This window comes from Mastigoproctus giganteus, chromosome 11 (assembly GCF_048544385.1).
Source record: "Mastigoproctus giganteus isolate SK-2022 chromosome 11, ASM4854438v1, whole genome shotgun sequence".
NCBI classification, from domain to species: Eukaryota; Metazoa; Arthropoda; class Arachnida; order Uropygi; family Thelyphonidae; genus Mastigoproctus; species Mastigoproctus giganteus.
Genome location: NC_143585.1, coordinates 71616711 through 71641037, shown reverse-complemented (window position 1 = coordinate 71641037; position 24327 = coordinate 71616711). Strand labels below are relative to the sequence as shown.

Here is a 24327-nt window from a genome sequence, read left to right as displayed (position 1 = left end):
CATTCCCTGACCTTTCCGCATCCTCCGTATTTGGTGGTTACGGGCTTGAACCCCGGTCTAATCAAGACGCGTGTGCTACGCACTGCTGCTCCTTCCAACCTGGCTACTGAAGTGCCTTCCAATTTAGTGAGAGCCAGACGAAGATCACCTCTTTTTTACTATATCAAGTCGATTAAGATTTTTTGTTAACAACTGTGTTACACGACTAAAGCCAGATTCCACAAGATAAGACGATGGGAAAACAATGACATACATTTTAGCTTTCTCCCTTAAAAGCGGATATTTACATGCAATGTCACTATTCTTCCATACATAATGCTTTCCTTTTTTGAATAGACTTCGGACTGTCTGATCAGACCGCAATTCAACAAGTTCCTGTTGTAAATCAATTTCAACATCAGCAACATTTACCTCAAATGGAATCAGCATCCAATCTGGGATGTTCAGTTCTAGTAGGTCCTTGAACCGAACTTGCATGTCTTCATAATTTTTTTTTTAAATGATCAACATACACAACACAACCATCTTTTAAATCACTGCTAACTTTTTTGTTTAGAAATGATACAATACTGTCCCAAAGGACAACGAAGACAATTGCCTTTAGACAACCATCGCACCTCTGTATGCAGTACAAGACAGTCAAATCCTTCTTCATTTTCTTCACAAAATTTGCGAAAGAAACAATCTTAAAGAGCAATAGCCTTAATGAGATTGACAGCTTTTATTACAAGAGTTAAGGCTTCATGAAGACGTCCACTCAATCTCTTCGCCACCAGATGTTGGCGGTGAATCACGCAATGTATGCAAAATACTTTTGGCAATGCATTTTTTAAATGAGTAATAAACCCTCTGTACCTACCGACCATGGAAGGAGTGCCATCAGTAGCACAAGCCATTAAATTTTTGAGTGAAATATTTTTTTCTCTAAAATAAGACTGGACTTCCTTAAATATTGTTTCACCTTTAGTATCTGTTTTGAGGAATTTTGCAAAAAGCATTTCCTCTCTGAGTTGATTATCATCCATACATCTTACATATGCCAATAAAAGTGCTTCATTGCCGATCAAAGTTGATTCAAGTTGCATTGCAAACTGTTTCACTCGTAATTGAGCAATAAGTTGATTTTCTACATCTTCAGACATTTCATCAATGCGTCTGGATATTGTGTTATTGCTCAAAGGAAGGTTATCGGTAATTTCATTACAACTGATATCGAAGGCAAGATGACAGTTTCACCAATGCTACGTGGCTTTCCAGATTTTGCTATTATTTTGCTGATTTCATATGATGCTAATAAACCGCTATCTTTATTGCCTGCTTGTTTACTAAAAATCTGATCCAATTTGTTTCTTCCTTGAAAATTGTCTCGTAGTTTTCGGAAATACTCCACTGATTTATTTTTCTTTTCGCTGTGCCTTGTCTCCAAATGGTGACGAAGTTTACTTGGCTTCATGCTGTCATTAGACAGCACAGTCATACATATAAGACACATTGGTTTTGTGATATTCTCTGGTGATTCAATAAAACCATACGACAGATATTCAGTCAAATATTGTCTTGTTTTCTTCTTTGCATGAGCCATGGGTAATCTGAAAATAATAATAATATTATTAACCTCAAATATTTAATGTTGGAAATGCTTGTAGGTACTAATGGAAATATAGTTCACTAGAACAATAACGTTCAATAACACAAACAATAGATTTCACCACGACGATGCTGATTACTCACTATAGAATGAAATGGCTGCCTCTGACTGACTCTCTTTCTAGATTAGTTGGTGCTTAAATAATGTTTTCTTCTTCAAGAATTTTCTGTGGAAAGAAATTTCTTTTTTGCGTCAACTAAAGAAGGTTTCAGAAAATATGAGTATCTTCTAACTCCGAATTTCTGAACTTTTCTGTGACGTTAGTTTATTTTATTATTATTATTTTTATTTTTATTTAACAAAGTATTTTATTTATAATATTTTATCATGAACCCCTTAGCTCATAATATGGACCCCTGAAATACAATTTTTTTCTTGTGGAACCCCTCAGAGCTTCTATGGACCCCGGTTGGGAAATGCTGATCTATATCAATTGGATGCACTTCTTTTGATTTTGTTTTTCTTAATTAACAGCATGACACCTCCTCCCTCCTTTCCTAATCCTGTGTATCCTTTCTATACACATTGTACTCCCCAAATTCCAATTCTGCATTCCTAATATCAGTGTGACACCACGTCTCTGATATCCCAACAATATCTGCCTTTGATGTCTTGACCAACACTTCAAATTCTTCAGATTTATTTACTATACTTCTAGCATTGGTATACATGCAAGCATACATGCACCTATTCCTAGTTACCCTGACACATCCCACCTGTTTCACGATGACTGCCATCAGTCCCTGAAACCCCCAGCACCCCTCGCTCCAGGTCGCTACTTATTCTAATAGAAGTTGCGCAAGAATCACCTTCACCTCTGCCTGAAACAATCCTTGCACTTAAGAACATGACTACCAAGACAGCATGGAAAGGTAATATTTTGTTTACTCTTACCAACCTAGGAACATTTAACAGAGTAAAGGAGAAATTGCCATGTTTTACTTCAGTGAATAATGTAATTTCCAAAGAACTCGAGAGCTGCACAATAGTGTAGAAAATGAATGGTCAAGAAGAGCTTCAAACTGTAATTTTATATCATCAGGATCAGAGTTAGAATCAGTATAATTGCATATTTATTTCATATATATATTTATTTTTATATTTATTTCTGAAGAGATAAATATGTAATTATACTGACCAATTCTGTTTTTTACTAATTAATTATTATGTAATTATACTGATACATATGCTTTCTAGAGTTATTATATGGATTAGTTTCTAATGATGTAGTCCTTATAATATAATATAAGAACTCTATCATCTTAATGGGATTACAATACATGCATTTATATGTATTTAAAATGGATCGTTTTTTTACAGTATAGTTTTACTTACTTCAAAATAGCTGTGCCAGTAGGAAATTGTCACAATTAATTGTATGAAAAAAATAACATATATGTTAGTGTCTGTTTTTCCTATCTTCTATTTTTTTTTATTTTTATATTCTTATTATTAATAGAATTTAAGTACATTCTTTTTTTTTTTTTTTTTTCCAGCTTAGGTGATACATTAGTTGGAATTAGCACAAAACCAAGAATTGGAAATATTGCTGTTGCAGAAGAATTTGTAAAAAGTAGGAACATTTTTAATATTTATTAAATTCAAATGCAGTACAATTGCAGTAATCTGAACCCATACTGATCTGAATTCCTGTTGTTTGGAAGTCAGAAGTCTAGATGTAGCTAGAACTTCCGGCCATATGTTGTGTGCATATGCACTCAACATATGGCTGGCAGTTCTAGCTACATGCATATGCACTCAACAGCATAATCAGCAGTGAGTGATTAGTGGAAGTATAAAAAAACTTCCAAATTTTTCCTTAGCAGTGTTTTTATACAGCAATTAATCATCCACTGTTCTATGGACAGCAAGCGAGTGAGTGATTACTGGTTGTTGTTGTATTTGAGGTTTTTGGCACAAGAGCCTCTTGAACCGTATTGTGCTTGATTAGTGGTCAAATTCATTCATCACAGTTACGTTTTGCTGTGAATTGTTTAACTGGGTTACAGTAAAACCCTTCTCATTTCACCTCTCCATTCCCTCCAATAGTTTGTCTAGTTCTTCCTTGAATTTATTTAAGCTATCAACTACAACAGATGGAAGTTTGTTCCAGCAATCAACCACCTGCTGATGAAAGGCAAACTTCTGCACATCTATTCTACAGCTGTCTTTCCTCAATTTGAATTTATGCCCGCTTAGGTTCGTAATCTGAACAAGTGGAAGAATCCCATCAGAATTCAGCGTGCTCAACCCATTAAAGGCCTTATACATCTCAATCAGATCACCTCGCAGGAGCCTAGTCTCCAGTTGCTGCAGAACTTAAGCCTCTCTTGGTAAGAGGATCCCTTCATTCCCTTCACCAATCTTGTTGCCCTTCTCTGTACACGCTCAAACAAATCTACATCCTTCCTAAAATGAGGCCTCCAGACCTGTATGCAGTACTCAAGGCGTATCCCTCTGTATAAGGCAATGGTCAGTACTGTATGCAGTACTGACCATTGCCTTATACAGAGGGACAATCACCTCCTTTTTCCTGCTAGCAAAATTCCTCTATATCATTGACAAAATCCCATAACCTGCTCTTGCAGCCTGTCTGCATTGTTCAGAAAAGTTCATATCTGACTGCACAATTACTCCCAGGTCTTTTTCATTTTCTACCACCCTAAGTGTAGTACTACACAGTTTGTACTTTCCTCTGGGGTTACTTCTACACATATGCAGTACTTTGCATTTGTCAGTGTTAAATTTCAATTGCCACTTCTCAGCCCATCTTCCCAAATTTTCTAGATCCTGTTGCAGTAGCACACTGCCGTTACTGTCATTAACAACCCTGCCAACCTTTGTATCATCTGCAAACGTCAACACTAAGTCTGATATACCTTCATCAATATCATTGATAAATATACAAAACAACAGTGGACCCAACACCGAACCCTGTGGGACTCCACTAATATCATTAGTTCACGAAGAGAAGTGCCTATTGATTACCACCCTCTGTCTTCTCCCACTCAACCATCCTTTTATCCATTGTAGCAACTTAACCATAATACCATTCTGCTCCAATTTGTACAGTAGTCTTCCTTGTGCAACAGTGTCAAAAGCTTTCCTGAAATCAAGGTATATGATATCAAAATTATTTTTTGCATTCAGTTTCTTTGTAACCACATCATAATATCCAATCAAATTTGTCAGACAAGACTTTCCCTTAATAAACTAATGTTGTGTCTGAATTATTGCTGCAGTCTTGTCTAGATGATACTGCAATGCATCTTTATCCAGTGACTCCATTATTTTACCTGGAACAGAAGTTAAACTAACTGGTATGTGATTACTTGTGTCACTCTTTGCGATTTGGGGATAGATTTGCACATCTCCAGTCCGTGGGGACCTCCCCTGACTCCAAGGATGCTTTCATAATTATGGCTAAAGGTTTTCTTACTTCCTTTGCCACCTCCTTTAATATAACTGGATAGATCCCATCCACCCCAGGTGCCTTTGTTACGTTTATCTTCAACAATTTCTCCTCCACTTTGCTCTCAGTTATTACAAAATCATTAAGCACCCTGTTACAATTTGATAACCTTCTGTCATTTTCAATCCTTAATAACTCCCCATGTGTGAATGTAGATTCAAAATACTCATTCAATTTGTTTTCTATCTGAGCAGGATCATCAACAGTTGAACCATCAATATCAAGTGTACCAATCTGATTCATCCCCTTCCTTTTAGAGTTTATATAAGTAAAGAAATCCTTGCTGTTTTTCTTAGCATCCTTTGCCAAATATTTCTCGTAATCTGCCTTCGCATGCCTAATCTCCTTTGTGACTTTTCTCAACTTGAATTCATGCCCCCTTGTGCGTAATTTGAGCAAGAAGAAGAAGAATCCCCTCGGTACTGAGCTAGCTCAAACCATTCAAAGCCTTAAACACCTCAGTCAGATCACCTCAGAGTTGCCTAGTCTCCAGACACTGTTATTTGCAAAACTTTAGCAACCCGTTGATCCATTCACTAATCTTGTTGCCCTTCTCTGTACTTGTTCCAGCAGCTCTACATCATTTCCTGAAATGAGGCTTCCAGACCTGTATGCAGTACTCAAGGTGTGGCCTGACCATTTTATAAGGCATAAAAATTTTCTTATAAAATGGTATAATCACCTCTTTATCCCTGCTCGTATATCATTGACTAAACCCCATGAGCTTTCCTGGCAGCCTGTCTGCCCTGTTCAGAGAATTTCATATCCGACTGCACAACTACCTCCAGGCCTTTTTCATTTTCCACTACCCTGAGTGTTAGTACTACACATTTGGTATGTTACCCTAGGGTTACTGCCATCCATATGCAGTACTTTACATTTGTGAATATTAAATTTTCAGTTGCCATTTCTTGGCACATCTGCCTAAGATTGAAGAGTTAGCTCTTCTAGAACCTGTTGCGTATTCCATCATTACTGTCATTAACTACCTTGCCAACCTTTGTATCATCTGCAGATTTGGATATTAAGCCTGATATGCCTTAATGAATATCATTGAAAACAACATATATAGAAAACAGTAGTGGACCAACACCGAACCATGGGGAACTCCACTAATGACATTTTCACACAAAGAGCAGTATCTAGTGATTACTACTCTGTCCTTTCTCACTCAACCATCTCTTTTTCCACAGTAGCAACTTGCCCTTAATGCCGTACTGCTCTAATTTGTGTTGCGCATAGTGTTTTATGTGCAACATTAATGAAAGCTTTCCTGAAATCCAAGTATATGATATCAGAATTATTTTTGCATCCAGTTCCTTTGTGACCACATCATAGTATCCAATCAGATTGGTCAGACAAGATTTCCTGTTAACAAATCCATGCTGTGTCTGAAGTATAAATGCAGTCTTGTCTAGATGATCCTGCATTACTTTAACCAGCGATGCCTTATTTTTCTTGGAACAGAAGTTAAACTAACAGGTCTGTAATTACTTGTGTAATCCCCATTTGTGAATTGGGGATACATTTGCACATCTCCGGTCAGCAGGGACTGCCACTGAATCCAATGCTCTTATAATTATGGCTGTGGGTTTGTTTACTTCCTTTGCTGCCTTGCTTAATATCATTGGATAGATCCCAACTGTGCCTTTCCTATGTTTTACTTCAACAGTTCTTCTCATTATTACAAAATCATTTAGCTCCCTGTTAAAAGCCTCCACTTCTGTGAAGAATTCATGTGTGATTGTGGATGCAATATACTTATTCAGTTCATCAGCAACCTGAGCAGGATCATCAACAATTGAACCATTGATATTAAGTTAACCAACCCTCAGGGGCTCACATCTGGTGAGTATGGGCTTGGTACACCTAGGGTCCTGAGCTGGATATCATCATTATTCTCTTTCTTGGTGATTCCCTTTGATTTCTCTCTCAGGCCAACTCAATTTTTTTTTGCCTAGTGCAGCATAAGCCTCAGGCTTTCTTGCACTATGTAGCTAGTAGTAATAATAATAATAATAATAATAATAATTTGATTCATCCCCTTTCTTCTAGTGTTTACATAATTAAAGAAGTCATTGCTGTTTTTATTTGTATCCTTTACCAAAGATTTCTCGATATCTACTTTTACTTACCTAACCTCCTTCGTGACTTGATTACAGACTAGTTTATATCTACCATAGACTTCTGTGTTCCCTTATAATTTATATGCATTCCATGCAATTTTCTTCTCTGCCATGAATCTCATTTGTTCATCTGACATCCATTTAGGCCTAAACTTTGAACAGTATTTCTTAGTTCGATGAAAAGCCTATTATATTCTATGATTAATTCCTTGAGTACTGGCCCCGAGTGCCAAGCGTTTCTAGTGATCAGGCGATATCTCTGCGATTATAAAGCGATTTCTAAAGTGATAGTGATACACATTTATAGAGTTTAAAGAAAATTCTCTATTGTACATATATATATAGTTGCTGAAAAGTACCAGCACAAAGAATCCTAAGAAAGGAAAGACACCTTTCTTTTATTTATTTTCTAGTTCTACTAACTACTAATCAACTTCCGCTTGGTCACTAGGTGGCACCGCTCCTGCCTCCCCATGGCGGGGCCGGAAACCTGGGAGGAAAAGCTCTCACTCCCAGGGCTAAAAGGAGCAAACATGAATGATCCAAATATCACAACCACAGATCCCAAAGATCCGACTCCTTTGAGTCGGAAAAATGAGGATAATGAGACAAATGTTACCAAAAGACAAAAAAAAAGGACATAACATCGCTTCATGCACCTACCTTTCTAGTCCTTCATTCAACATCAGAACAGCCATTGGGAAAACTGTCGCCATTTGTAATCCAAAAATGCCTAGAAAGTGTAGCTGGAACACCAAAAAATGTCAAGAGACTGAAATCAGGCGACATTTTAGTCGAGACAGCCAGTGCCAAACATGCAGAAAGATTGCTTCAGATGAGAACTTTTGGAGGGATCCCAATAGCAGTCTCTCCCCATAACAGCCTAAATACATCAAAAGGAGTAATTTCTGAATGGGACCTTATTAGTGTCTCAGAAGAAGAAGAAATTAAAAATGAGCTAGAAGATCAAGGTGTCATTGCTGTGAGAAGGATTAATGTAACTAGAGATGGTATACTTACTCCAGCTAGAAATTTGATACTGACCTTTAACACTCCCAAACCACCTACATCGGTAAAGGCCGGTTATCTAAATTGTAACATCAGACCATACATTCCGAATCCTCTCCGCTGCTTTAAATGCCAAAAGTATGGTCATTCACAAATGGCATGCCGTGGAGTTCATATCTGTTCCAATTGTGGATCTCAAGATCATACCAATCAGAACTGTCCAGCCGAGCAACCGAAGTGTCCAAATTGTAAGGGGGATCATTCTGCCTATTCTAAGAACTGCGAATTCTGGAAAAGAGAAAAGCAGATTCAACGATATAAAGTAGAACACTCCGTCACATACGAAGAAGCTAAGAGAACTGTACTGCCGACTATTTTAAACAGACCTTCCTATGCACAGGTCATAAAGAATCGGCATACAATAGAGACGCAAACAGATTTCACGATTCCCCCAAAGAAGTCTATTTCGGATTGGGCACGAGGTCTACTTATCACATCCCAGCCAAAACAAAAAGAGAAAGTCACAAACACACCACTATCTGTACCTCCAAATGCAAAACACTCAGAAACAAAAGCCACAGAAAAACGTAATATCATAAGCCAGAAGCCAACGGAACAAATGGATACAGAATTGACCAATCAAGCAGAGGAATCAGTACTAGAGATTTTTGCGGAAGAAGAGATGGATACCAGCAAACCATATTTTCCAAAGGAAAAACATAAACTTGAAAAGCTTAAAGCAACAGCTAAGAAACAGTCTGACACTTTCTTCAAAACCAAATAATGGGGATTATAATCCAATAGAACTGCAGAGGTTTCTGCAATAATATACATGATATATATGATCTGATTGCACAGCATACCCCGCTCTGTCTTTGCCTGCAAGAAACATATCTCAGACCTCAAGACTCTCCCACAGTAAAGAACTATATCACATACCGTAAAGACAGAGTAACAGGCGGCACGACCCATGGTGGTGTGGCAATTTTGGTAAATTCACACATTCCTTCCCAGGTTCTTCCACTAAACACAACCCTTGAGGCGGTTGCAGTACGCATAGCCATTAAATCTCTCATAACCATTATAACAATTTACGTTCCCCCAAACCAAGAATTACAACAAAAAGACTTGGAAGATATATTAACTCAGTTACCTCCATCCTTCTGTATACTGGGAGACCTCAACGGACACAGTCCTATGTGGGGAAACACAGCCATAGACCGGAGAGGAAAACAGATCGAAAAATGGATAGAACAGAATGACTTAACCCTGTTAAATGATGGCACACATACATACACGCATCTTCCATCGGGAAACAGCACAGCTATCGACCTATCATTATGCTCCCCAACATTATTTCCAATACTTGATTGGTCTGTACACAGAGATCCTCTCAGCAGCGATCACTATCCAATAATCATTTCCATGATATTTCAATGGAAGTTTCTACATGTCAGTCACGTAGAAATCCCAAATGGAAAGTAAATGAAGCGGATTGGGAAAAGTATAAATCCATTGTAAAATTAGATGCAGATATTATCAAGCAAAAACCGTTAGATGCAGCAGTACAATATGTAACAGATAAACTAATCCAAGCTGCTGAGCAGACTATTCCAAAAACATCACCACACCTTCCAACACATCCAAAACCATGGTGGAATGAAGAATGTTCACACGCTAAAAGAGAGAGAAATAAAACCTGGAATAATTTCCGAAGATGTCCCACTACAGAGAACCTAGTATTATTCAAAAAGGCACGAGCGCGAGCCAGGTATGTTAGAAGAGCCAGTAGCAAAGCATCCTAGATAAAATTTGCATCCACTTTAACAAGTTCCACACCATCTCAAACTGTCTGGAATAAAATCAGCAAAATGAATGGCAGATACCAGATTAATCCACCTCCAATCCTAAACTGGAATGGACAAATCACCGCACAGCCTTCAGAAATAGCCAGTGCACTGGGCGAAACCTTTGCCAAAATATCAGCAAGCACATCATATACTCCTAATTTTCAAATATACAAGGCAAGAATAGAAAAACACAAACTGAATTTTTCCACAAGAAATGGCGCCTCCGTAGCCAGGTGGGAAGAAGCAGCAGTGTGTAACGCACGCTTCTTGATTAGACCGGGGTTCGATCCCGTCACCACCAAATACGGGGATGCGGAAAGATCAGGGAATGATAACCGCATATTCCCGGAGCAATATGGCCTTAGTTGCTAATGCTCCTAAAAACCAAATAACAAACATAACATAACCACAAGAAATGACGAACAGTACAACCTTCCGTTAACTTTCCAGGAATTAAGAACAGCTCTGTCACAGACAAAGCAAAGCGCTGTAGGACCAGACCAAATTCACTACATGATGATAAAGGAACTTGACCACCAATCCCAAATGGCATTACTTGAACTGTTCAACAAAATCTTTCTAGAAAACCAGTTTCCAGATAGTTGGCATCATGCAATAATTCTGGCCTTCCCAAAACCGGGAAAGGATCTTTCTAATCCACGCAACTACCGTCCAATTGCTTTAACAAGTTGCCTAGGCAAAGTTATGGAAAAAATCATCAATGCCCGTTTAATGTGGTATTTGAACAGTAATAATCTTCTCAACTCGGCACAGCATGGTTTCAGGAAAAATCACTCAACACTAGACCTACTTATAAAATTAGAAAACAGTATACGGAATGCCTTCATCCGAAAGGAACATCACGTCATGATCTGCTTTGATATAGAAAAAGCTTACGATACGGCATGGCGTTATGGAATCCTTCAAAACCTATACCTCCTTGGTTTACGTGGACATCTTCCTAAATATATCCAAAATTTCTTGCAACACAGGACATTCCAAGTTAGGCTGCAGACAATCCTTTCAAAGGTTTTCATCCAAGAAGAAGGAGTGCCTCAGGGGTCTGTGCTTAGCACGACCCTGTTCGCTATTAAAATAAATACAATAACCGAGCAAATTCCAAGAATCGTTGATGCAGCTTTATACGTTGACGATTTCAGCATTTCCTATCATTCTCAGAATATGCGAAGTATAGAACGGCAGCTACAAGGAACAATAAACAAAATAAGCAAACGGGCTCAAACAAATGGCTTCCGGATTTCCACACAAAAAACTGCGTGTATACACTTCTGTAGAAAACGAAACCTACACCCTGATCCTGAATTGAAACTTGACGGACATATTATCCCAGTAGTACCAAGCATAAGATTCTTAGGACTTCTTTTGGATAAGAAACTAACATTCCTTGATCACATTAAACAACTCAGGCCTTCTTGCTTAAAGAAATTAAACATTCTCAAAGTTCTTTCCGCAACAACTTGGGGAACAGATCGATATACACTTCTCAAACTTTATCGATCTATAGTTCGTGCCAAACTAGATTATGGAGCAGCTGTTTACGACTCAGCTAAACCAAGTGCTTTGAGATGGTTAGACCCCATACACCACAGTGCACTCCGTATAGCACTCGGCGCTTTTCGAACTTCACCTATACAAAGCCTTTATGCAGAAGCCCATGAACCTTCATTGGAGCTTAGACGACAGAATTTGTTATTGCACTATGCCGTCAAGATAAAATCTATCAGTGATCATCCAAATAGAGATTTTCTGTTTTCATATAACTGGGAAAACATATACCAAGCCCATCGACCTGCCAACATCCGTCTGAAAGATTTACTACTAAGCTGAGAGCTTGATTATGACAACGTAGCTACTGAAATTACACAGACCATTCCACCATGGTGCATAGCTCAACCCATATATGATATGTATTTTCAAACCTGGGGGAAAAACACTCTATCCAGAAAAAACTACCAGCAGTTATATGCAGCATACAAAGAACAATATCCACATCACACTTTCATATATACAGATGGGTCTAAATCAGAGACTTGTGTAGGCGCTGCAATTTATTTTGAGGATCGTACCTTCATCCAACAACTCCCAAAAGAATGCAGCATTTTTACTGCTGAATTACAAGCCATTTCAATGGCTATAAGCTAAATCAAGCATAAACAGATAGCAAACAGCATTATTTTCACGGACTCGCTTAGCTCTGTTACTGCCTTGCAGAACGCAAATACCAAAACACACCCAATCCTACAACATATCCAATTTTCAGTATCAAAGGTATTACAAAGAAATCACAATATCAGAATCTGCTGGATCCCAGGCCACACAGGAATAACTGGAAATGAAAGAGCAGACAAAGCAGCAAAAGAAGCTTCCACATCTGATTATGCCTTTTATACAATGCCATATACAGATTACAAGTCCTTGATCCACCAAAGCAGTATAAAACAATGGGAAAAACACTGGCTAGATCAGACTAACAACAAACTTCGCCTAATAAAAGAAACACTTCGACCATGGTCTACTAGCTTCCGATCGAATAGACAGGAAGAAGTGATCCTCACTCGATTGTGAATCGGGCATACACATATGACTCACTGTTATCTACTCAGAGGTGAAGACCCCCCTCAATGCCAAAACTGTCAAGTTCCGCTGACTGTACAACACTTCATGGTGAACTGTCCAAAATTTCATAGAGAACGTCAAAGAGCCTTTCAATCAATAATGAATAAACAAAACAATCTAATGCTTAAAACAATTTTAGATGACCGGCCAAATATAACCGAAGTTTTCTACTTCCTTAAGTTAACTGGATACTTTCAAAACATATAAAATTAATAGTACACCTTTTATAGAGAAGCTACACAAATATATATAGCAAAGTCTTGGTTCTGCCATAAACCACAAGTAAAGTAAAAAAAAAAAAAAATGCTGATATACAAAACTCTCCTACCTAGGCTAGGCGCATTATAGCCTAAGCTGCTCTTGCGCCAATAGCTTGCAAATAACAAACAAACAAACAAACCTTGAGTACTTCCCATTTAGAATTGGCTGACGGTAACATCATCAGTTGGTCTCACTGTATAGAATTTACAAACTGTCTGATACCACTGTGTTCACCTTTATGAAAGCAGAAACTCATCTCTTTACCCTTGATGGTAGTTACTTCTTAAATTACATCCCACATCAATATATTGTGATCATTTCCACCTAGTGTTTCTTTTACCTGCAGATTCTTAATGCATGAATAGTCACTGGTGGTAATCAGATCAAGTGTGTTAATCCATGGTCTCTCTAACATACTGCTGTAGAAAACAGTAATCCAATAAATCAACAAAAGCCTTGCCAATGTGTGAGTGACCAAAACCACCTTGCCCTAGTCGATACCTGTAAAGTTAATCTCTCATTATAAGACATCTGATTTACTGGCCCACTATTTCTCTGTACTGTTGCTTGTTTTGCTCATCAGAGTGTTTAAGCTTACAACACGCTCCTACTCTTTTTTCCTTCCCAGTGCTTATGTCACACCAAACTGACTGAACATTGCACTGACCACCCTATCAACTGGATGCACTGCCTTAGATTTTATGTACTTCTTAACTAAGAGCATAACACCCCACCCCCTTATCTGTGTATCCTTTCTGTATGCATTGTAATCCCCATATTCAAAATCTGCATTCCTTATATCTGAGAAATATTATGTCTCTGATATTCCAACAATGTCTACATTTGTTGTCTTGACCAGCACTTCAAATTCATCAAATTTTTTTTCTATGCTCCTAGCATTGGTGTACATGCAAGTATACGTGCACTTGTTCTTACTCTTAGTTACCCTAACACAGCCCATGTATTTGCTTGTTTCCAGCAATCCTTGAAATCCCCAGCACCTTGGTTTCAAGGCTGCTGCTCAGTCCAATAGAAGCAGTGCAAGAAACACTTTCACCTCTGCCTCCGGCTATTGTTAATCTATTAGTCTGTGTATCCCCCCCCCAAGTTAGCAGTTTTCTGACCCGCCTAACTGCCTCGTTAGCATCAGAAAATATTCCTGCACCCTTTCTATTTAAGTGTATCCCATCCCTGTAGAAAAACTCTCTCCTTCAACAAGCAGAGATCACTCTGAGCATTCTACCCAATGAGCCTTGCACAGTCTCTCCAGGACCGAATTGATTGACAAGGTTGTCATCATATACTTCCTTCTATCGTGTCTGGGCAGAATTACAGACACTTTCAAATTTAACCCTAACCTGGGACTTTTTTCAACATTATCCTGTATTTGTTAAGGGGGGTCCACAGATCTTCTACTCTTAATGTTATTAGTGCTAACATACACATTAAAGAACAGAATTCATGGGATACCAGGTTCCTGGGCAACACTATGCTGTCACCCCTCTTGCCAGTGGACGAACCCACCACTTGCCAGGTATATAGGTACACTGCATTCAAGTAGAGGTAATTCGGTGTCAGTATGGATAAACATTGTGAGTCAACCGACTGTGTGAAAGAGGGAGGATAGTGGGTGCCCGATGCATGGGTTACTCCATCTTGGAGGTGGTACAGAAATTGCACTATCCCTTTTTGACAGTATCAAGAGTGTATCAGGAATATGCCATATCCGAAATAACATCTCATCATGGACAGCATTGTGGGTGGAGAAAGGTGGTGTATGAATGTGGCTGTTGATGTCTCTCTTGCATTGTTTCAGCCAGCTGGAGAGCGACCGTGGCACAAATTGCCACCGACTTCAATGAGGGAGGTTCCAGAAACATCTTTACCAAGACCATCAGGCGATCATTAGCTGCAATAGGCTATGGGAGCCGCCAACCCACCAGAGTCCCATTGCCAACAACATTGCCACTGGACCTCGGATGATTGGAGATGGGTCTCCTGGTCCGATAAGTCCCTTTTCCAGTTATTTTGAGTGGACGGAAGGGTGAGTATCTGGTGAGTATATACCTGCCATGTCAACAAGGAACTATTCAGTTCTGGGGCATATTCAAGTGGCATATGTTGGGACCTCTGGTATGCCTAGACGCATCTCTAATATTAAGAGTAGGAGACCGGCAGAATTACTTAACAAGTACAGGTCACTGTTGAACAAAAGCCGAGAATTAGGGTTGAATTTGAAAGTGTCTGCAATTCTGCCCAGACACGATAGGAGGGAGTATATGATGAGAGCCTTGTCGATCAATTCGGCCCTGGAAAGATTGTGCAAGGCTCAAGGGGTAGAATTTTTTTCAGCCTGGACTGTACTTGTTAACAGGAGAGATTGCTTCTACAGGGATGGGATACACTTAAATAGAAAGGGTGCAAGAATATTTGCTGATGCTATCGAGGCAGTGTTAGGTGGGTCGGAAAACTGCTAGCTTGGGGGGAGACAAAGACCAATAGATTGACAGTAGCCACTGGCAGAGGTGAAAGAGATTCTTGCACTGCTTCTATTAGAATGAGCAGAAGCCTGAAAAACAAGATGCATGGTATTTCAGAGACTACTGGGAGCCATTGCGGTACAAATAAACACATGGGTTGTGTTAGGGTAGCTAAGAATAGAAACAGGTGCAGGTATACTTGCGTGTACACCAATGCTAGGAGTTTAGTAAATAAATTTGATGAATTTGAGGTATTGCTCAAAACATCAAAGGCAGATATTGTTGGGATATCAGAGACGTGGTGTCACACAGATATAAGGGATGCAGAACTGCAATTTGGGGAGTACAACGTCTACAGAAAGGATAGACAGGATAGGAAGGGGGGAGGGGTTATGCTATTAGTTAAGAAACACATAAAAACCAAGGAAGTGAAGCCAGTCGACATCGCTGGACAGTGCAGTGTTGAGTCAGTTTGGTGTGACATAAGCATTGGGAGATCAAAATTGAGAGTAGGAGTGTGCTATAGGCCTAATGACTCTGATGAGTATAATAAGGAACTGTACAGGGAAATAGAGTGGGCCAGTAAATCAGAGAGTCTTATAATGGGAGATTTTAATTTCCCAGATATTGACTGGAATTTGGGGGCTGGTTACTCACACACTAGCAGGGCTTTTGTGGATTTATTGGATGATTGTTTTCTACATCAGCATGTTCGGGAGGCAACTAGAGGGAGTAATACTCTTGATTTGATTATCAGCAGTGATTCTTCATGCATTAAGAATCTGCAGATAAATGAACCACTAGGAGGCAGTGATCACAGTGTGCTGAAGTGGGATTTACTGAAAGAGGTAACTACCATTAGGGGTAAAGGGAAGGGTTATTGCTTCCGTAAAGGCGACTACGATGGACTGAGACAGTATTTAAATTCTATACAGTGGGACCAACTGATGATGTTACCAACAGCAAATTCAAAATGGGAAGCATTCAAAGAACTTATCTTGGAAGCTACTAGGCTTTACATACCAACTAAGAAATATTGTTCAAGGTTTAGGCCAAAATGGATGTCAGATGAACTAATGAGGCATATGGCAGAGAAGAAAAATGCATGGGATACATATAAATTAACACATGACACAGAAGCCTATGATAGATACAAGTTGATATGCAACCAAGTTACAAAGGAGGTTAGGCAGGCGAGGGCAGATTACGAGAAATCCTTGGCAAGGGATGCAAAGAAAAACGGCAAGGAGTTCTTTACTTATGTAAACTCTAGAAGGAAGGGGATGAATCAGATTGGTCCACTTGATATTGATGGGTCAACTGTTGATGATCCTGCTCAGGTAGCTAACAAACTAAATGAATATTTTGCATCGACATTCACACATGAGGAGTTATTCAGCAAGGGGAATGCCGGAGGTGTATTCAACTCTAGCAGTAAGCTACAGAATCTTGAAATAACTGGGAGTAAAGTGGAGGAGAAACTGTTGAAGATAAACACAAGAAAGGCACCCGGGGTGGATGGGATCTATCCAGTTATATTAAAGGAGGCAGCAAAGGAAGTAAGCAAACCCTTAGCCATAATTATGAGAGCTTCCTTGGACTCAGGGGAGGTACCCATAGACTGGAAACGTGCAAATGTGACCCCAATTCACAAAGGAGGATCAAAGGCTGACACAAGTAATTATAGACCTGTGAGCTTAACTTCTGTTCCAGGAAAATTAATGGAGGCACTGGTTAAAGAAGCACTGCAGGATCATTTAGACAAGACTTCAGTTATAGCTCAGACACAGCATGGTTTTGTTAAGGGGAAGTCTTGCCTGACCAACTTGATTGGATACTATGATGCAGTCACAAAAGAACTGGATGAAGGGAATAACTTTGATATTATATACTTGGATCTTAGAAAGGCTTTTGATACTGTTGCACATGGAAGACTGCTACACAAATTGGAGCAGTGTGACATTGGAGGCAAATTGCTGCTATGGATAAAGGGGTGGTTGAGGGGGAGAAGACAGAGTGGTAATCAATGGACACTGCTCATCGTGGACTAATGTTATTAGTGGAGTCCCTCAGGGCTCAGTGTTGGGTCCATTATTGTTTTCTGTATTTATAAATGATATTGATGATGGTATATCAAGCTTAATGTTCAAGTTTGCAGATGATACAAAGGTTGGCAGGGTTGTCAAGGACACTACTGACACTATGCTGCTGCAACAGGATCTGGAAAGGTTGAGCAGATGGGCTGAGAGGTGGCAAATGAAGTTTAACATTGACAAATGTAAAGTACTACACATGGGAAACAGCAACCCCAGAGCAACGTATCAACTCTGTGGTACTACACTGACAGTGGTAGAGAATGAAAGGGACTTGGGGGTGATTGTGCAGGCAGATATGAAGTTCTCTGAGCAGTGCAGACGGGCTGCAAGAGTAGCTCATGGAGTATTGTCAATGATATACAGGAATTTTTCCAGCAGGGATAAGGAGGTGATTATTCCATTGTATAAGGCAATGGTCAGGCCACACCTAGAGTACTGTATACAGGTCTGGAGACCTCATTTCAAGAAGGATGTAGAGCTGCTGGAACGAGTACAGAGAAGGGCAACAAGATTAGTGAATGGAACAAAGGGGTGCTCTTACGAAGAAAGGCTTAAGTTTTGCAAATTACAGTGTCTGGAGACTAGGCACCAGCGAGGTGATCTGATAGAGGTGTATAAAGCCTTGAGTGGTTTAAGCATGCTCAATGCTGATGGGATTCTTCCTCTAGCTCAGAAAAACCACCTGAGAGGGCATAAATTCAAATTGAGGAAAGACAGATGTAGGATTGACGTGCGGAAATTTGCCTTTAGCCAGCGGGTGGTTGGTTGGTGGAACAGACTGCCATCCCTTGTGGTGGAGGTTGATAGCCTAAATAAGTTTAAGGCTCAGCTGGACAGGTATTTTGAACGAACAGAGGGGTGAAGTGGAAGTGGGTTTTTTTTTTTTTTTTTTGGCTGATGCTGCATAAGCTTGCTTTCTTGCATCAAATGCCTATGCTAATGCTAATCTCTGAACAGTCCAGGTTATGTGTCCATCCTTGCAGACCATCTGCATCCCTTTGTGGTCATCTTGTACCCACAGGGCAATGGATTCTTCCAGCAGGACAATGCGCCTCCCCCACAGACCCGTGGTGACTAGAACATGGTTCGAAAGAGCATTTCGCAGATTTTACCAACATGGAATGGCCTCTCCATTCACCGGATACAAACCCTGTGGAGCATCTTTGGGATGCTGTGGAAAGGTCCTTGGAGCTTTGGATCCTCCATACAGTAATGTGATGGAATTATGGACAGTGGTGCAGCAAGCATTGATGGAAATATCTGTGGAATGCTTTTGTGAACTAGTGGACTCGATGCCTCGCCATGTGACTGCCCTTATCTGGGCGAAACATGGGCCTACCTGTTACTAGGTAGGTATCCCACGATTTCTGTCCACTCAGTGTACAGCAATATCACCTTTTGTGCCCTTAAAAGTGATATCTGCTTTGCAGCATCACGAACTTTTACTTTGCCCCTGGCAGACATATTCTGGTTCTATTCCATCCATTCTTTCTGCACAATGTAAAATTCCCATTTCCCTGACTATAAAGTTGCCAACAGCTAGCTCTTATGGGACTTGCACATTCTATCTTGGCTGCTGTGTTGCCCGAGAATCAAGTGCAATAGTGGTTGAATTGTGTGGGCACCAGAATCACAAATAATGAAATGACTGTTTATGGAATGAGTATATATATATATATATATATATATATATATATATTTATTTATTTATTTGTTTGTTTATTCAGAGTATGTTTTATATATATATATAAATAAAAGAACAGTTTGTTTTTTTCTGCACAGGTGCAGAGGGACATTCAGATATCCATTTCTTTTATACTTCTCCTGAGTAAGTAGAACAAAAAGGAAAATTATTATTTTTTTTTTCTTTTTAGTATTCTTGGAACTTTTTGCAATTATACATTTGAAATTTTCCAGTAATAAATATCATCTGTCTTCTCAACTCTCTCTTGTTGCTAGAGTGCTGCAGAAAATATAAAGAAGGATGATAAATGCAAGAAATTACAAATGTATATATTGTAATTCTACATTCTGATATCAAAAGAATATTTTGGAAAGCTCTGATGGAAGGACACATTAGAAAGAATATAGGAGAATCTTAGCAAGCATATCTTTCATCAGTGCTTTCCGAAATATTCTTTCGAAATTAATGCAGTGTAATATAAAATACATTCATAGAGCACTTGTTAGATTCTAATTACCTTTTGAGTTATATGTTTACAATAAAAAAATTTGTCTGCATAGTAATTTAATATATTGTCTTAACAATAGTAAAAAATCCATAGGAGAGAGGAAATGATAAGTGATAATTTTATTGGGATACAGTAATTTATGTATGAATTCCTCTTTTAAAAGTATGAAGACTGCTGAGTTCATATATATATCAGTGTCAAGGTATAAATAACAAATAAATAATTGGAGATATAAATAGCAAAAGTGCATTAATTCAATATGTTCACTGCCACCTGTATTATATATATATATATATATAGTGAAATTTATATATATATATAAATAAATTTTCTGTTTATACTCTGGCACGACAACCAAGTCAGTAGGGGGGGGTGCGCGCGTGTGTGTGTGTAAAATGGCACTAGAAGTAATGTATTGCAATGCATATCTGCATTCAGAATTCATCTAAGTGTTGTGCCATAATGCATATGAGTGGTCATTCTTTAAGTGTTGTCCACCAGTGAGTGATATAAATTTCAAGTCACATGAAATTAACAGCTACTCAATACTGGCACAGTGATTGAATGCTTTGCAGTGATACTTGGCTTTTGTTTATAGATACGACACTCAGTTCTATTTGTTCTTTGCTTGTGTTGATGTTAGTTTATATACTTGAGGCGCCTCCGTAGCCAGGTGGGAAGGAGCAGCAGTGCATAGCACATGCTTCTTGATTAGACCGGGGTTCGAGCCCGTCACCACCAAATATGGAGGATGCGGAAAGGTCAGGGAATGACCACCGCATATCCCGGAGCAATATGGCCTTAGTTGCTAATGCTCCTAAAAACCAAAAAAATAACAATAACAATAATAGTTTATATACTTGAATAAACCTTTTATGAAATTTTAAGATTTGTCCTGATTTATAGCGCAGCACAAAAGTGTTTACTTTTAGAAATGAATTCCAAACTTTAATTTTCAACTGTTTTGTACGAATTTTTGGAATGATGGGATGTTACAATACTGATTTTTTTTTTTTTTTTTTTTTCTCTCTCTCTCTCTCTCTCCTCTCTCACTTCAATATTCCAAAAATTATTGCACATTGAATGGGCTCTTACATTTAGGTGGCAATGAATGTGTTAAACAATAATTGATACGTTAGTGAAATTTGGAATGAAAGTACATAATTTTATGACATAATGGTACTGTCTGTGAATTTAGGGGTAAAGCATGTTATTCTTAAAATTTAAAAATTGGCTTGTATAAGAATGAAAATAATAACTAGCAGAGAGGGTTTTATATATATTGATGGGAGTATGGTAATTCCTGACAGTTAGTACCATCAGAATAGTTCTCATATTATTAATGGGAGTGGTCAAGAGTTCTAGTGGTATTGAAGCTTGTGCTTCCAGGAGAGAAATTTGTAAACCCTATATTTCTTGGGAATGATTGATGACCCAATTTGTGATTTTTGCAACTAAGTGGAATGGCCACCAAGGTCTCCAAGGTGATCATTCTATTCATTAAATCCAAGTAACTCACATATAACATGGTAGTTAGGTTCCTACAAAATCTTGTTTAGTGTGAAACCGTGTTATGCGGTACTAAGAATCAGTACAAAAAGGGGGTGGGGAGGTTACGTTCCAAAAGCTAACAAAAATGCACCGTCAGATAATGTATGTTCATTTAATTTTATTCCTCTTCATCGCAGCCAAGCACAATCAAACGAGAACATTTTCTCTGTTGCAGAATATCTTCACCTTCTGAACTTTCTTCTGCAGCATCTAGATTTTGTGTATCTTCTGCTCTTTAAAAAATCAGTAATCTGGGTTTGTTTGCTTTTACTTGATAAACTTTGATTGATAGATCTTTGCAAATTTCTTGATATGTAGCTAAGCATTTTTGAAGCTTCCTTTTGAACTGAAATCTTTCAGTCGAAAGATTTTCTTTCAAAAAATAAGACTTAAGGCTAAGTTTATGCTTTTTAATGTAAAATTTGGAACTTTAGAATTATCATCTCTGCTATCATCCTCTGAATTTATTTGGTTCACCTCTGATGCCATTTTCATCAAATCTGTTTTGCCAACCTTTTTTTCTACTAATAATTCTTGAACATCTTCAGTAGTCATATCATCAAACCTTCCCCTCCTACCGACTTAGCAAGTTCTACTATCACACTGATTCAGTGTTCTGCTGGTTCGACCATATTTCCTGAATGAACTCACTCTGACCATACATTTTTCCAACACTCATTTATTGTTGATGATTTTACTTCTTTGAGCGATAAAGCTATTGAGCGATTCTGATACAGTCCACAAATAAATGTTTCCATGCCTCCATCACTTCAATAGATTTGGAATCAATTTTTTCCAAAATCCATTGTAACGATTTTCTGAAGTAATCAGTTTTAAAGGTATCTTTAAAGGTTTAAAAATATAATGCCTTTATCTAATGGTTGAATTCAAGAAGTTGTATTAGGTGATAGGAACATTACTTCAACGTTTGGATGACTTAAATCTTTTGGATTGCCTAGCGAATTATCCAATAGTAATAAAAAAAACTTTGAAATCTAGATTTTTCCACTTCAGATAGTTTTCCACAGCTGGCATAAAAAAATTTAGAAACCATTATTTAAATAAATCTACAGTTACCCAAGCTTTTTTATTTGCTTTCCAGTATAAAGTTTTTATTTACACCTATCATTGCACAAAGATTGAGGATCTATAAACTAGCATAGGTTTTATCATGTAAACATCTCATGCATTACTGCACATAAGTAGTGTTACATGATCTTTTGAGGCTTTAAAACCTGGTGCAGTTTTCTATTTTTTGAATTAAACATTCTGTTGGGTATTTTTTTTCCCACCAAAGGCCTGTCTCATCAGCTCTGAAAACTTGATGTGGTGTGGTGTGTATCTGTGCTCTTCAGTAATATTTTTTAAATTCCTCTGCATACTTCTTGGCAGCTTCATTATCAGCTAATGCATTTTCCCCTTGAATTCTAATGTTGTGTAATGAGAAGTTTTTAAATCACTCAAACCAACCTTTACTAGCAACAACCCCCAGGTTAACAGAAGATTCTCCATTTTCTTTTAAATGGTTATAATCCAAAATTTTTATCTTTGATTCTAGAGAAATAAAGTTTATTTTGAGCAGTGCTTTTTTACTTCCCTAAGGACAGGAATTTAATTCACAACAAAGAAATTATGCCTAAGGAAAGTATAAAAGCACCGCTCAAAAGAAATTTTATTTCTCCATTACAATTCTTAAGAACAAAGTTTAGTAATATCTACCCAGAAAAATTTATAAATGATCAAATAAAAACCAAAATAACCTTACAAAACTCTTAAAAGGCACGAACTGCATGCTTCGAAGTCACAATTTTTTATGATCTTAAACAAGCACAGAACCTAACATGGGGATTTCCAAAACAAACTAAAATATGGGGTTTTCCCAATAATCTTTTTTTTTTTTTTTACATAATGACTAGTAAGTCAACAGCGGGGACCCACAAAAAAAGAGTGGAAATATTGAAAAATTACCTCCAAAATAATACCAGGGTTTACCCCACACAAAAGCTCAAAAATATATGCTATGCAAAGCTTGTCGCAATTCTCTAACCATGTTAGAGAATTGCAGAAAATTGTGTTGTGCGAGGATTGCTGCAATTTATAACTCATGTTAGAGAACAAAACCGTGTTGTAGAAGTACTGTGTTATACGGGGGTTGCCTGCATTCTCATTCAGAAGAAAGCTTTCTACCAATTCACTCTATGAGAAGTGAAGAGCATTGTTATTCACCACACCCCTAAAAAGTTCAATGTGGATTTTGGTTTTTAGGGATTATGGTTAGGACCTTAGACAAAATCCAATACAGATTTTGTTAAAGGATTTTAACAAAATATCTTATATAATTCCTATCCTCACAGTAGTCACAGCTCTTTTCAATGTGGGTAGCATCCTACATTGCATAGTGTGCTTTCCCTGACTATCAGACTATACCCAGCATAGTGGTCTGTTTTTCCAATGAGTTGTTTTTGGGTCTGTATGGGAGTGGCTAGTATATTTAGGCACACCTACATAATAACAAAGCCAGTATTTTTGCTGCACTAGCCAAAAAAAATAAAATTAAAAATCTTTATAAAACTCGTGGCCCTTTTATAATAGTCTTCTACACCCAGAAGGTACTTATTCAGTTGTCACTTAATCTTTATGCTGATGGGCTGCCTTAGTGATCTCTCAGAAAAGCCTGGGTTCATTGTGGCATGTAATCAGTAGGGTGTCTGTCAAAAGCATGCCATGCCACAGGGATACTAGTCAACATGTACTCTACTGCTGCTCACAGTTGTTGCAAATTTAATGGTTCTGGATCTTTACTCCGAAGAGCTCATTCAACCTCATCCCTAAGGTGCTCAGTTTGGATTGAGATTTAGTGACTGGGAAAACCACTGCAGTAGGCTGAATTCACTCTCATGTCTCTGGAATTAGCATTAGTAGAGGCATATGGAGTAAAAGAGGAAGCTTATACAGCAGCAACAAAAAAAACCACCACCACCACCACATTTCACCCATCTATTTGCT

General features: G+C 38.3%; 1 protein-coding gene across 2 annotated transcripts in view; it reads left to right on the top strand.

Annotated features, from left to right (window-relative positions):
- The window catches only part of LOC150078114 (endosome/lysosome-associated apoptosis and autophagy regulator family member 2-like), a 425663-nt gene that overhangs the window by 288710 nt on the left and 112626 nt on the right, over positions 1-24327 (top strand). For both annotated transcript variants that reach the window (XM_090385427.1, XM_090385428.1), the window contains exons 16-17: positions 3145-3221; positions 19361-19406. In XM_090385427.1, the coding sequence (XP_090241553.1) occupies positions 3145-3221; positions 19361-19406 (123 nt within the window). The remainder of the gene's footprint in view (positions 1-3144; positions 3222-19360; positions 19407-24327) is intronic.